General features: G+C 55.0%; 1 protein-coding gene across 2 annotated transcripts in view; it reads right to left on the bottom strand.

Moving 5' to 3' along the window:
* The window catches only part of OAF (out at first homolog), a 47,093-nt gene that overhangs the window by 2,191 nt on the left and 29,471 nt on the right, over window positions 1-15,431 (bottom strand). For both annotated transcript variants that reach the window (XM_074015452.1, XM_045370910.2), the window contains exons 2-3: window positions 1,848-1,982; window positions 713-893 (exon numbers count right to left, since the gene is read on the bottom strand). In XM_074015452.1, coding sequence (XP_073871553.1) covers window positions 713-893; window positions 1,848-1,865 — 199 coding nt within the window. In that variant the 5' untranslated portion in view covers window positions 1,866-1,982. The remainder of the gene's footprint in view (window positions 1-712; window positions 894-1,847; window positions 1,983-15,431) is intronic.

Genomic DNA, 15,431 nt, shown 5'->3' with positions numbered 1-15,431 from the left:
GAAGGCACAGGGGCCTGGAGTTGGAATGGGGCCATTTCCCTCTCCCTCCACACAGAGGACCTGAGGGCTGTCCTGGGAAAGGTACCCAGAGAGGGGCCAGTGCTGAAGTCACAGAGCTCAGGAAGGCAGGGACCACGCAGCACGGAGGGGAGCTCCCAAGGAGCTTGGGGCAGAGATGCCGGCAACAGGGAAGGCCCGAAGCTGATTTCTTAGAGGTGGCAGTGGAGGGGGACAGGGTGTCCTTGTGCCCCACTCCCATGACAGAAGGTCCCATCTCTGTGTCCTAAGGGCAGGGATGAGGGGAAGTACCTGGGAATCTCCCTCCACAGGGCCTAGCAGAGTCTGTGCTCCCTGCCTGGAATAGGGCCCTTTCCTCTGACTGAATCTTCTCACTGAATATTCACACAGGTGCCACTTCCTCCAGGAAGCCTTCCCAGACCAACTGCAGCCTGGTTTGGGGGTCCCTCCCTGAACGCCTGTAGCTATCATGGTACTCTATCACACTTAACTCTGTGCAGATCTACTCTGCTGGGGGACAGGAACCGAGTGTCCAGTACATCACTGTAGGTGGTCAGTAAATGTCTCCTGAACAAAGCAAAGGCTAATGATGAGACTCGGCTAATGATGCCCCTGCCCTCCTCCACTGCTCTGTGCTGTCTCCCCATCCCCTTCCCTCCGCCCAGCAGCGGGCCGTGCCCAGCTCCCAGCTGACCTTGCTCCAGCCAGAACCGGACGTCCTCCTGGCGGGCGAAGATGGCATCCACGGCCTCAGCACACACGTTGTGGAGATGGGGGCTCAGCAGGGCCCCCTGGCTGAAGTTGACAGCGACATCCATGTGCAGATGCTCCAGACCCCGAACCTCCTCCGCCTGCCGCACTGCCCGGGGATTTTTCTGTGTGGGAGAGAAGCCACTCCTACCTGGCTTCAGAATGCTCCCTGCCCGTCTTCCCCTGACCCTCCAGAGTCAGGCAAGCCCAGGCTGACTGCCTTTAGAATGCTGGCGCCTTCTGCAGGGTGGCAGCCCCGCCCCTCTCCAACTGGCAGTGAGACAGATGCCTAGGGTACAGTCGGGCCTTTTCAGCTTCTATCCAGAATGGACACTTCCCAAACTATGTGCTGGCTGCTAGGCTGACCTCTGGGGCCTGATGGAGAATGCTGAGGTGTGGATGGGAGGTGGAAGGGGGTGGGCCAGGCAAGCCGTGCCAGGGCATATGACCTCTGGAATTTCCAACATCCAGGGAACCAAGTCCCTTTGGGAAAGCAGGCAAAGGGCAGGGGTGAGGAGGCCCCCAGGGCAGGCTCTGCTGGACACGCCAGGGAACTCAGATGAGGCTGGGGAAAGGCCCTGGGTCTAAGAAGACAGCAGGAGTAGGCCGGTAGCTTTGAGGGTCTTGAACACTTTACATATGTTAGCTCACTGAATTTGCCCATAACCCATTTTCTCAATGAGAAAATTGTGGCTTTGAAAGTAACTTGTCCAATGTCACACCCAACTAATGAGTGACGGAGGAGATGTGATGCCTGATCTGGCCTCAGAGCCCAAGCCCCTAGCCTGTCACACACGGGGAGGTGCTGGAACCAGACGGGAGAAATCTGAGAGCTGGGGTTCAGTTAGCGATCTGCAGGTCAGGTTTGGCCTGGGGCAAAATCAGGGGCTCAGGACTCTAGGGTGAATGGGGTACCAGGGATGAGGGTGGGTCAGGGGCAGTGGGTCAAGGAACAGCCTGAAGATGAGGAGCTGGGTGGGAAGCTAAGGTTGGGGGATCAGGGCTTACAGCCAGGCTGGCTGCAGGGGTCAGGTCTGCAGGTCGGGATCTGAGCCAGGCGGGCCTGGTAGGGGACTCACCTGCCGGAGCTTGGCCATGGCCTCACTGGGGATGATCTCATTGTGCTGCAGCTGGGTGACAAAGCAGAGGGCCTGGAACTGACTCTGCCCCTTCTCCAGCTCCCCCAGGATCAGGGCCCGGAAGATCTTCACATCCTGAAGAAGGGCAGGAGGATGGGAGCAGCTGGAGGGTGCAGGAGCTTCCCACCGGCCCACCGGGTGCTCAGCTTGGCCCCTGAGAGGACGCCTGGACACTGCCTGGCAACAGACACCTCCCTCCTGCTGGTCTAGGAATTTTTATCTTTTCCATTTAAACCCGTGACTTAAAAGAGAACACACCCTAAATGTTCCAAAGCCTCCTGGAAAATTGACAAAGTGAACCACTAGAGTTTTTCTCAGCTGATGACTTCCCTCGGCGGAACCCCTTAACGTCACCCTGATCAGGGTGGGCCAGGGCCTCTACAGCCACCTGACCAGGGCATCATGGAGGAGGGCTGGACTTTTCCAGTACTGACTCCAGAGTTCCTCTCTCTGACTTTTTTTTTTTCTTTGTAGTTCTAATGGCTAGAAATCGTAGTCATTTTTATTCAGTAGATTTGGGGAGAGGTCTCAAGGTGCCCCTGGTGCTTCTGATCAGCCAGGCTCCTGGCCACTGACCTCTGAGTGAGTGGGGTGGTGGGGCCGGGACGGGGTGAGGACAGAGTGGGAGGCTGGCTGCAGCTATTTCAGCCTTCCGGCCTGAGGGAGCTAGGATGCCTCGCCTCTTCCCTTCCCTCCCCACTTCCCCTTTCCCCCATGGGGTCGCTAATGGCATTGCCGCAGTCCAAGGGCTCCTTCCTGTTACTGACTCACTGTGTGAATGGGGGGTCTGCAGGAGGATGGAGGCAGGAGAGCTGTAGGGTGGGCTGGGGCCCCCTTCCCTATCTGGCTGCTGGAGCCCTGCACACTGCCCACCTGCACGGCTCACCACATGAGAAGCGGCCCCTTGCCTTCTTACCCACCTCTGGGACTTGATTAACTCTGCTCCCAGTGAGCAGTTAGTGGGCCCCAGTCAGAAGTGGTCTACATCTGTCAAGACCCTCCCGTGGTGGGGGCACCCTGGCCTCAGTGACCATTCTCTGCTGGGAACCCCTGTGGCTCTGCACTGAGACTTAGAATGGCAGCTCTGCGGATCATCTATTAATGCCCGGGCCCTCGCCCCCCCACCACTCACTGAGTGCTTGCTGTGCACCCGCAAGAACAGAAGTGTCTCAGCAACAGGGTCTGAGCGGGCCCCTTGGAGTCCAATACAGGCAGCAAGGGACTCACAGCTCTGCCCCGAAGCTGCAATGTATTAGTGAGTCCTCCAGGCTTTCCCCTAACTTCTCTGATGTGTAAAATGGGGATGATCCCAGTTATGCGACAGGGTTGTGGTGAGGACGAGGTAAGTTATCTGGAAGATTCTCATATGGGGTAAGCGCTCGCTGGGATTACTCTTGTAGGTGACCAGCAAGCCTCGTAGGTGGTCTGCAACAAACGAGTGCATGCCATCTCATAAATGCCCGTGTACTTCTGCAGTCCCTCAACTCTACACAGAAGTTTCTCTTACTTCCTTTTATTGTAAATGATCTCTGGAACAATGAGGTGTGGAAGTATAAGGGGAGGTTTTCCAGAAAGGGAAACTGAGGCTCAGCTGTTGAAGAAGGTTCCATTAGGTTCCTTATGACCCCAGAGACTTGTGAAGAAGGTGAATCAGAGCTCAGCTTAACCCCTGCTTCCTCTCAACAGGAAATCCCTTCTTGGTCGTGATGCTGCAATCTCCTTGTCCTGCCAGCCTGGGCTATCTGATCTTCCCCTCACTCAGGTCGGCTGAGGAGAGATGGGAGGCTGCTCTGCCTGTAGCATATTCCATTCTGGGCTCAATTCCTGCCAGGTGAGACTTGATACCAGACTTCCCCTGCTAGAGCTTGAGCCAGGCCATGTCCCTGGCAGGATCCCCCAGGAAGGATCCAAAAACCACTTCCCCGGTATTTTCAGCTCTGACTCTTTGGAGAGTCAGAGAGTTGGATATTCACAGCATCTTCTCCAATACCGCAGGTGCATCAAATACCCGGAAGTCTCAGGGCTGCTCAGGGGGCCTCTTTGCTTGGTGACATCACCTGACTACCGTTGGCAAGAGAAGGTATTTGAACTCAGACCAGACTAGAGGATGAAAGAAATCTATCTGAGCTTTTTTCCTGCTTCTGTATGAATAATGTCATCAATGACAATAACAAAATGCTATCAAAATGGGAAGTGACTGGGGGTGCAGAAAGGGAATGATAATTTCTCACTGAGAGGATTTCCTCTGTATCTCCTATTTGTATAGGAAAAAGAGTTATTGAACTTTATAACTAGAAGAGAAAAAACATTGTTTCCATGGGTCAAAAGGATGTATGATCCTCTTTAAAATCCTTACAACAGGCGGTAGGAGCTATGATTGTTACCGAGCTTGGATTGGGTAACCTGCTCAAGGTCATGGACTAAGAGGAAACAGCCAGGATCTTAACCCAGACAGTCTGACTTCAAAGCCTGAGCTCTCTTAACCAGAATGCATAATTGCCTCTTGGATCAGCTAGTCTCATCTCCTTGATGCTCAGCTAAAGAAACTGGAACTTGGGCACACAGAGGTTGTGGGGTCTGCCCTTGATGCCGGGGCTGGCCAGCAGCAGAGGTGGGATTAGGACCCGCTTCCCACCATGCCCATCTGGTGGCAGCCTGCCTTAAGTCAGCACACCCGCCTTGGGAATGTGGCAGCTCTGGCTCGTGGTTCTTGCAACTACCAAACAGCATGACACAAGTAAGAGGAGAAGAGGAGGCAGGAACACCCTTCTAACCCACCTGCCTGCCCTGCCAGGACTTCTTTCTTTCTTTCTTTTTTTTTTTGAGACAGAGTCTCGCTTTGTTGCCAGGGTGGAGTGCAATGGTGCGATCTTGGATCACTGCAACCTCCGCCTCCCGGGTTCAAGCGATTCTCCTGCCTCAGCCTCCTGAGTAGCTAGGACTACAGGCGTGCGCACCACGCCCAGCTAATTTTTGCATTTTTAGTAGAGACAGGGTTTCTCCACGTTGGCCAGGATAGTCTCGATCTCCTGACCTCATGATCCACCCGCCTCGGCCTCCAAAAGTGTTGGCGTGATCCACACTGCGCCCGGCCCCCGCCAGGACTTTTAAAACCCCAAAATCTCCAGTCTCTCCGTCTTTTTTTTTTTTTTTGAGACGGCATCTCATTCCATCACCCAGGCTGGAGTGCAGTGGTGCAATCTCAGCTCACTGCAACTTCTGCCTCCTAGGCTCAAGCAATTCTCCTGCCTCAGCCTCTGGAGCAGCTGGGATTACAGACATGTGCCACCATGCCCGGCTAAATTTTATATTTTGTAGAGACGGGGTTTTACCAGGTTGCCCAGGCTGGTATCAAACTCCTGACCTCAGGTGATCCGCCCACTTCAGCCTCCCAGAGTGCTGGGATTACAGGTGGGAGCCGCCGCGCCCGGCCCTTTTGTCCTATTTCCCCAGAAAAGCACATTCTACTTGCTGATCCCTGAGAGGGAGCAGGCAGCCCTACTTTCTGGGTCTATTTGGTAACAGGGCTCCATCATCCTGACCAGCGTCCCTCCCACTTTCCACTCCTTGCACCTCAGACTCCCTGGCAAGGTTGTGGACCCCCCGCTTCCTCTAACATTCATAGGGAAGGGTGAAAGTCCCCTCAGACGCTAAGCCCAGGCGAGGCAGAAGCCTGGCTCCCAGCTTTCCTCCTTGCCCAGGAATCTGTTGGGATGATGCATTTCATGTGGCCTATCACTTAAGCAGATGCTTAGCTGGGGAAGAGCCCACGACAGGGGCTGCAGGCAGGCTTCTGAGGCTCAGGACCCAGGCAAGGGCCCCCAAGATGGGAGGCTATTATAAGGCTCCTTCTCCCACAAGCCTCCAGCAACCCCCAGCCTACCGGGAAGAACTGAAGCATACCACAACCAGGGCCAGGATCTGGGCCATCCAGAGGGTGTGGCAAGTACCCTGGGGAAATAGTGTTTGCCAAAGTCCTCCTCCGTAGTTGTTAGTAAGGAGTAGGTAAGCTCTAGGATAGCACAGAATTTAAGAACAAAGGCTCTGGAGCCAGTGTTAACCCATGTTCAGATCCTGGCTTTGCTTTTGCTGGCCACATAACCTTGCGGGGATTTACTTCACCTCTCTGTACCATAGTTTCCACATTGGCAAGATGAGTAAAACGACAGTACCTACCTTGAGGGACTGTTACAGGGAATAAATGAGTGAAAGGTTTCAGAACACAGTGGGCTGAACTTTCAGTTTCTCTCTTGTTGCTGCAATTCCTGGCCCTATGTCTGCCTTGCTCCACCTGAAATCTACTCCACTCCTGAAGACCCAGGAGCCTACATTTTTCTCTTCCAGATATACCTACGGCCTAGACAGGTCAGGTGACTCCTCTGGGGCTTGCAAGCAATCAGCCAATCAGTGGAGAGCACTGATTAGCATGACCTGGTGCAGGGCCTTCACAAGCACCTGGCAGGGGAGTGGCCCTGACCAAGACACAGATTCCTGTCTTCCAAGGGATTGTGGAGGAGGCTGACTTCTGACAACTCAAGTCAGCGCACAATAGGTCTGGGGTTGAGGTTTACTGCAAGTGCAATGGAGGTAAAGGGTGGATGAGGGACTGCTTGTTGTTCCCTTAAGGTTGGGGCTGGGGGTGGCAAGAGGGAGAGAAGACTTCGCGCAGTGAGGGACACCTCAGTGGCCCTTGATAGTTAAAGGATGGAGTGCTTTCCAGCAATGAGGAGTTTACAAAAGACAGCGAAGCGTGAGCCTCCCAATGCCCCCACCCAATCATCCCTCCATGCTACTATCACCTGAGCGGCCGAACGCCCTTCAAAGGCTCCCTTTGTCTCCTCACCAGAAAGCCTGCCCCCAGAGCCTCGCATCCCAGGTCCCTGCTCACAGCAACTGTTGCACTTCCCGTGCACTGAACTGAAGAGCTTGCCGTTCCCAGAATGAGCGATGCTGTGTCACCCCTAGGACTTTCCGTGAGCAGGTTCCTCTGCCAGGATGCCCTGTGCTCAGCTGTCTCAGCTGTGCCATGTGAGCAGGGCACAGCTCACAAGCGACCCTCCTCTGGCTGCCCTCCCAGTGCTGCCCTCACCAGCCCTTCTGCAGAGTTGGCCAATCCCAGTCACTGCCTCTAGAGCACGAATCCCGCTGTCTGCTCCCACTGTGTTTGTGCTGACCTCTTTACTTGTCTTTCTTTCCAGACTCAACTTCTTGAGCCTGGAAAAGTGTCTCCTGAAGTGCATCCCTAGCCCCCGGAACACAGGAGGTGCCCAATAAACATCTGACAAGGAATACACGAAGGGTGAATGCACAACAGCATGGAAGAGTTCTCCGAGAAAAGTGGTGGGAATGAACTGGGGGAGGAGGGAGAGGGTAGTGAGTGCTGATGAGGCTGGCAAGGGGCCAGGACACAAGCAGGACGCAGGGTCTGAGCACCCAGACTGAGGAGTGGCAGGCTTCCTCTTGTGTCTCCCTGGAAGTCATCGGTGGGTTTGAGCCTGGGGTGACATGAGGGACCTGTGGTTTGGAGCTGAATCAGACTCTGCCTGAGGTTGCGAGAGTGCCTTGGGTCTCAGTGCCCCAGGCAGATGGTCCCTGTCCTCATGGAGCATCTTCTGCCCGGGCAGTGAGTCATCCAGGCCCTCTGTGAGCTGCCTCTGGCTCAAGAGCAGCGGCTCCAGCCTATTCATGTGGTGGCCCCAGGGTCTGTCGCACAGCTGGGGCTCAATGCTTAGTAGCTGGAGGAATGAATGAATGTTCTAGGGCCTCCATCAACCCACTGGCCTCCAACGTGCAGACACTCTTTCTTCTTGGCCTTGCCTGTAGCTGGGCTCCTGCAGGCTGGTAGTGCTACAGCTGCTATTATGGCATCTAGAAGGTTTAGGGGATCATCTAGTTCATGGCCCAGTGAGATTCCGGCAGGGAAGTAACCTTCATGAGTCACACAGTGGCAGAGCCAGGGCCAGAAGCCCAGACCTCCTGACTCTGAGTCCGGTGATCTTCAGCTTGTCCAGGCTCCCCACTGTAGCCCTTGTCCAGATACTCAATTCCTCCCCGTGTCCGTCCCAGCCATGCTGTCTGACTGGGATCCACCTGCGTCTCCAGAGGGAAGGCTGCTCTGGTTCAGCTGCACTAGGTGAATGCGCTGAGAGATGGCAGAGCACCGCTCTGGGAAGAGCACCCCTGGGCAGACATCCTGTGCTCAGCACTGAGGGTGGGGAGGGAGCCCCCGGATCCCAGGGGATTGCGGGGCTGTCACACCAGCCCTGACTGGCTTCCAGACTCAGATAACATTGGGAAGAATGAAACAGGCTGTTTGGCCTCCGCCTCTGCCGCTGTTCCTGGGGGTTTATGTTACTCATGGCAGAGCCTAATCTGAACTGACGCACAGGCTCACACGGCTTTCCCATTCGCGCACGCCGTCCTCTTTCACAGACTCGCTGGGTCTCAGTCTCCTTCCCGCAAGGTCTCCCAGTGGCTCCTGTTCCACATTCCCATTCCCTCCACAGGCGCGCATCCTGGCCTGTCTCCTCCCTCAGTCTCCCTGCTCCCGGCAGAGGCGGCTCCTCACCCTCTCTCCACAGTCCCCACGTCCATCACCCTCTTGAATTCCCCATCTCATGCTCTGCCTCAGGACACACCCTGCATCGCCCTCCTTACTTGCGAGATTCTCCTCACATGCCTCCTCCCTGACGCCGCTTCTCATAACATGTGCACACACACACACACTCACACGTGTACACGCGTGCACACACAGGCACACACTCTCACCGCATATCATCACCTCGCTCCAGCCTGCCGGGTCTCCTCTGGCACCCTGCCTTCCCACCACGGCCCCTGGCTGGCCCCGCTCTCCAGGCACTCTTCCTCAGCCCCTCCCCAGAAAGCCCTGGTGGTTGGGAGGAGGCCCGCCTGCGAGGGAATGGAAAGCAAAGGGGGCCAGGGCAGCAGACCGCCCCCTCCCTCCACACCCTGCTTCCAGCCACCACTGTCCCATGCTGGTCACAGCCCAGGCTGCAGGTCATCGCTCTAGGGCCACACAAAGCCACTTGGACCCCCCCAACTCTTCCAGCCCCCTTGCTCCTGGACAGCTGGAGCTCTCTCCTGGGAGTGTCCTCTGCCATCTTGGTCTCCTTCCTGTCACACCAGAGAGAGTGATTCTGGGGCCCAGCCTGAGCCAATCTAAATATTTATTCCTCTGCTCCTGGCTGGGGCTGCTTTATGGCTAGAGAAGGGGCTGGCTTTGCTGAGCTGGGGAGGGGAGAGGGGGTTTAGCCTGGAGAGCCAGCCAGGAAGCGGCGCCTTCCTAGCCCCACGGCGGAGCTGGAAGCGCCCTGGCTGCTCTGCCCAGGCTTCTCGAGCAGAAACGGGGTGGATGGATTCCACCCAAAGCCAGGCCACGCACATCCCCAGGCCAGTGCCCAGCGACCTAGGCCGCCCCATGATGAGATGCCAGCATCCCCTCAGGGTTAGGCCTAGACAGAGGCTGCTTGTCACGGGGCATTAGCACAACCACTCACCCAGAGCAGTGCTCCTGCCCCCAGCCCCTCCCCAGAGCAGTGCTCTGTCAGCCGAATCCCAAAGGTCACCACTGTCCTCACTACCGTGGGAACAATGTGAGGCTTTATGTGGATCAACTGCGCCCCACTGTGCCGCTGACTCAGGGCTCCTAAGACGGGGCTCCATGCTTCCCTCTCACCCACATTCCCAGCCCTGACGCCTCCTGTGCTCCCTGCCCTTTATCTGAATCCCTAGTGGCAGCCACTTCAACACTTGCCAACTTCAAGGATGTCAGCTCCTCGTGATGCTTTGGTCTGTACAGCAGAAAAGCAGCAACTGCAGCAACATGCTTAATGGTGGGGTAGAGGGACCTCCTGGCCTGCGGGCACTGGCACCTCGCTCCTCACATGCCCACGCGGGCCTCTGTTCTGTGAAGGGCCTCTCTCAGTCACTGTGCACACTGAGCCCCGAGCATCACACTGTTGTCTCTGGTGTACTGGCAAGGAGCCTGGGGCTCAGAGAGGTTAAGTGACTTGCCAAGTCACACAGCTGGTAAGTGGCAGGAAAAAACGTACACAGTGCTCACTAGTGTCTGTGAGATCTTTTCTTTTCTTTGAGACAGAGTCTCACTCTGTTGCCCAGGCTGGAGTGCAGTGGCGTGATCTCGGCTCACTGCAACCTCTGTCTCCCCGGTTCAAGTGATTCTCCTGCCTCAGCCTCCAGAGTAGCTGAAATTATAGGCACAACCCCCCATGCCTGGCTAATTTTTGTATTTTTAGTAGGGACAGGGTTTCGCCATGTTGATCAGGCTGGTCCCGAACTCCTGGCCTCAAGTAATCCACTTGCCTCGGCCTCCCAAAATGCTGGGATTATAGGCATGAGCCACCACACCTGGCCTTGGTGAGATATTTTCTAAACCCATCGCCCTCACCCAACTCCCCAAGAGGCCATGCAGGGGAGAGAGGAGTTGCAGGCATGGCCAAGTAGCCAACACTCCATCCACTGGAGGTAAGAGCGTGGGGGAAGTGGTCCAGCCCACATCTGCCCAAACAAGGGTCTCTGTGGATTTGTTCCCCTCCACCAAGGTTTTTTCCAACCTCTTCCCCTCCACCTCCCTCCCCAGGGTTCTTCAGCCTACTGGAAGGAGCCCACTCATGGTACCACGGCAGACAGGCAGTCAGGATACACTGGAAGGAACTCTGGGTCCTAATCTCAGATTATCAGCTGCTTGATCTTGTCAGCCTCACTTGAGAGCTCCAGGCCTCAGCCCGCACATCTACACAGAGAGGCACCATCTGCCTCCTGCTGTCTGTGGCAGCGAGGATCAGATAAGGCCATGTGTGACGTGAGGGGCTGCTCACTGGGTGATCTCCAGACCCTATGTAATCCTCATGTCGAGGCTGGGCCCTCTGCCTGCGGAACAGGAGTCTGTCCTAAGTTTATCTCCCCCGCCTCTCTGTGCCTTGGGAAGCCTGGGAGGGAACTCACTCACTCTCCCCACCCGCTTCCCAGCAGGATACTCCATTATCCCAGGTGGCAGTCTTTATGGCCTACCAGGACCTTTTGCTAGGACTCCACCTGGACGTGGCATTCAGGAGTGGGAGATGCTGGTCAAACTCCAGGGAGGGGGTCTGAACCCTCAGGCGGGGCTGCCCATTCCTGATCTAAGGAGGAATTCCTCACACGCAGAGGAGGGACAGGTTTTAGAGCCAGGAGCCCCATGTCAGTGAGCCTGGTCATTCCATCTGGCGACTTCTTGTAAATACCTGTGAGGAAATGCTCTGAGCTCCAGAAAAGTCTGGGCCTTACCCGAAAGCACCTCCATTGCCTTCTCCTCCCCAAGGAGACTTTCCATCCATCAGATGCCTCCACACCAAATCTTAAGGGTGCTAACGCAGACAGGGTAGAGGCAGACTGGAACCTGAAAGCTTCTCGGTCCCACATCTATGTGCTGTGATATCTCCTTGGGATAAACATTCTTAGGTGGCGATGTGGACGTTCCACATTCCATATCTTCACTGACTACACCTCAAGGCTTCCCCTGTTGCTCCCCTGCCCCCAGACCAGGCCCCCCGGCACAGGGACTCTAGCATTCTCTGGACTGTCCCTTCCTCTGGCTCCCACTCACTCATCAGTGCCCAGGGCAGGGCTCAAGCTTCCAACCTCCATGGGTCCTCGTCCCTTCAAAGTGGCCCTGAGCTGACCCGTAGAGCTGTATGTTCCCCTTATCTTGCTTATTCCCTCCAAGGCTCCAGCCGTGGGCCTTCAGGATCCCCTCTTTCCACACTCTGGGAGTCTGTGTCTCCTTACCCCCCTGATGCTGGGAGGGGAAAGGGACCCCCACTGCCCACCACCCTGATGCCATCACACATGACCTTCTTCATATCTGTCAGCATCACCCTCCCCATCTGGTCAGCAGCAAGCCAGGCAGCCTGAGCGTGACTCATCCTGTTTCCAGCTTTTGGCCACTTGGACTTGGGGACAGAGGTGAAAGAGAAATTGGCAAGAATACCAGCTTCCAGGAGGTGGACCAGGAGGGCTGTCAAACAGCCAGGTTAGAGACAGGGGACGGTGGCATGCCTGTGATTAGAAATGCCAGTGATTATGTACATCCAGGGTTAATTACACTCATAGGATGTGGAGTATAAAGGAGACTGCTGCCCACCAAGGGTGCGCTGTGAATGTTTGTGTACCGAGGGCATATAGCATTAGGCCCGAAGCATATGTGCTGCTCAAAACACATTAGGATTAGTGTGGGTAAGATGACAGATTTCAAATATGTGACTGAGTTTGGGCCCCACCTTCATTTAGCCTGACCTGGCTCCTTCTCCAGGTCCCCTCCCCTCCCCTACAGCAATTGTGCCAGTGGTTCCCAAACTTTGCTGCACATTGGAATCATCTGGGTTCTTTTGTCACCCAGACTGGAGTGCAGTGGCGCAATCCTGGCTCACTGCAACCTACGCCTCCTGGATTCAAGCGATTTTCCTGCCTCAGCCTCCCGAGTAGCTGGGACTACAGGTGTACGCCACCATGTCCAGCTAATTTCTTTTTTATTTTTCAGTAGAGATGGGGTTTTGCCATATTGGCCAGGCTGGTCTCGAACTGCTGACTTTGTGATCCGCCTGCCTCGGCCTCCCATCACCTGGGTTCTTAAAAAAAAAAAAAAAAAAAAAAACCAAAACAACTGCTGCCTGACTCCCATCCTGAGATATTCTGATTTCACTGGTAGGATACTCAGCCCAGTCACTGAGAGTTTTCAAAGCTCCCCAGGTGATTGTGAGGTGCGGCAAAGCTGGGAGCCACTGAGCTGTGGCATTCTTTCAGAGCTGTGGCATTCTTTCAGAGCTGTGGCTCAGTCAGCCCGATGGCCTTCACTCAGCCTCTGGGCAGGGCTTGCGGTAATGCATGATGGCCGTTTGATAGCTCCAAGCTACTGAGTCTGCAAGCCTCACCTGGGCTCCAGGCTATGTGTCCTCCAGTTGACGACTGTGACTGCTTCACTGCCTCAAGGTCCAGGGTGGTAGTGTGGGAAAGAGTTAGACTGTTGGAACTCTAGCTTGGGTACAGGCAAACGGGGGTGGGAAGCGCTGGAGAGAGGGGGCTGGATGGGGTTGGGAATCAGACAGAGGCCTTGGTCCCATCCCACACAGGTGAGGCTCACTGCTGCCCTGGGTGGACTGTCAGGACAAGGATGGCTGCTCCTGCTCTGAGGGGCTGGCCAGCAATTTTGGAACTTCAAAGAGAAGGTTACGATGAAGAGCTCCAGGCTCCTCCAAGCTCAGTACTGGCTTTTCCACATGACCTTGGGTCTGTTGTTCAATGTCTTTGAGTCCAAGCTTAGCAGAGAGGATCCTTGCTGAAATGCTGTGTGGGCCACAATTAGCAAAGCTAACGGCTCCTACGTCTTGCGTACTTAACACAGTATGAGTATGTCATAGGCACTACTAACCATGGGATATGTGCTATTATTATCCCCATTTTACAGATGAAGAAATGAAGGCCTGGAGAGATCAAATAGCTTGCCCAGGGTGAACCTGCTAATAAGTGGTAAACCAAGTCTGTCTCATTCAGTCTAGACTGTTTCTCCCCAAAGTGATCAAATGGCAAACGTCACTCTTCCCAAGTAGATTAGGACTTCCCCCAAACCATTGCAAATGAGTTTAGTACAAGAAACACAAAAGCATGACTTCCCAGGCTGGAGTGCAGTAGCACAACTGCAGCTCAGTGCAGCCTCAGCTCCTGGGCTCAAGTGATTTTCCTGCCTCAGCCTCCTTGGATAGCTGGGACTACAAGGCACACACCAGTGTGCTCAGTTAATTTTTTAATTTTTTGTAGAGACAGGGGTCTCGTTTGGCCTGAAGGTTTCATATTCCTGGTTTCAAGCGATACCCTTGCCTCAGTCTCCCCAAATCCTGGGATTGCAGATGTGAGCCATCACACCCAGCTCAAGTCTTTTTCTGATAGGAAAAATCATTCCTTCTAGACCGAACTTTCTTGTGGAAATCTGCCAAAGACTATGAGGCACGAGGCCTTGAGAACTGAGAGGTGACCCACCCTAGAAGGATTCGGACATAGAAGCTGCTGTGGCCAGTGCAGGCAGTGACTGAGTGGCCTGGGTGAGGGTAAGGCTATTCTTCCCCACACTGCACTCTCCAACTCCACCCCATCCTAGGCCAATGGAGAAGCCTGGAGTTAAAGGGACTTGGGAAAGCTGGTTTCCTTTCTGTATCTTCCACTCCCAATTCCCTCCCCTGCTGATGAAATTGGAGATGCCAGAGGTGGGTGTGAAATGGTAGCTTCTGGGTCAGAGGCTAACCTGAAAATCAGACTTCAGAAACCTGGGTGGAGGTCTGAACCACTGTAGGGATTCAAATGAGGTGCTCACAATCTCCAAATGCATTTTCTAACTGGGCAGTCAGATGCCCAGCATACCCTCACTCCAATCCCCAGCACCCCACCCCCGCCATCAGCCACTACTGCCATCACATCACAGCTACCCGGGCACTTCTTAACCTCTCCCTTCAGGTCAGAGCAATAAAAACCTTCCAGCTGTAGCTAAAGGCTATAAAAGCTCAGTCCTACCCATTGCCTTTCACTGTCCTGGCCACAGCCAAGAAAGTCTCTCTGCAGGGTTCTAGTGCAGCCACAAGAAGACGTCCAGTGGGCAGGAGGGTGGGAGGCTCACAGCCTGGCCTGAGGCTAACTTTCAAGGACAAAGAGCTTGGAGAGAAGATTAAATCTCCGATTCTTGATGGATCCAGCCACTAACATAGATTTTTCAGGAACAGAACACACTTGATAAAGTTCTCCTAAGGTTTAGGTGGGGAGGCAGGGTGGCGAAGCCGACCCTATCAGCTTCCCTCTCTCTCAATCTACATCTGAGTGCCTAGCTGAGGCCTGCTAAGTTAGGATGGGCTACAAAGTCTTCCCATTTGTGAACGCTCACTACCCCGCCCCCCACCTGCCTGCTTAAGTCCAATGTCAGTAACAACTCAGTGGCCCTGGGGCAATCAGCAGTCAAGCCTCACCCCCCGACCCCACCCACCTCTAGCGGTCAAGCCTAACCCCCCACCCCTGCTAACTATGGCAATCTGGCTGGGTCCCTAACTGACTCCCCAAACTCTGCCACCTGTCCTGTAGAGCACCCTGTCTCTAAGAGGGAAGAAAGACAGGCAGCTTCAGCGAGGGTCCTCCGGGCCGGGGGCTCCCCCAGCTATCTCATCTGCTTCACCCCTGCACTCCTCCAGGGACAGAACCTCACAGGGCCTCTCTTTAGCTGGGGGAAGGAGACAGAACACTCCTTTTGAATACCTAAGACTCACCCACCCTCTTTTCCTCCAGCTTTCCTGCTCTGGGTCACTGTTAGTCACTCACCATCCTTCCAGGCCCATTTCCTGATAAACCCCTAGCCCCCTGGGTGCAGGCCCTTCTTGTTCCCTCCACAACAAACACACCCCCCCACACACACACACACCCCCACCCAGAGCGGGCTGGTCTCTAACTCCCTAACCCGAATCTGGGCCAAAA

Source organism: Macaca fascicularis, chromosome 14 (genome assembly GCF_037993035.2).
Source record: "Macaca fascicularis isolate 582-1 chromosome 14, T2T-MFA8v1.1".
Classification (NCBI taxonomy): domain Eukaryota; kingdom Metazoa; phylum Chordata; class Mammalia; order Primates; family Cercopithecidae; genus Macaca; species Macaca fascicularis.
This window is presented reverse-complemented; position numbering and strand designations above follow the sequence as displayed.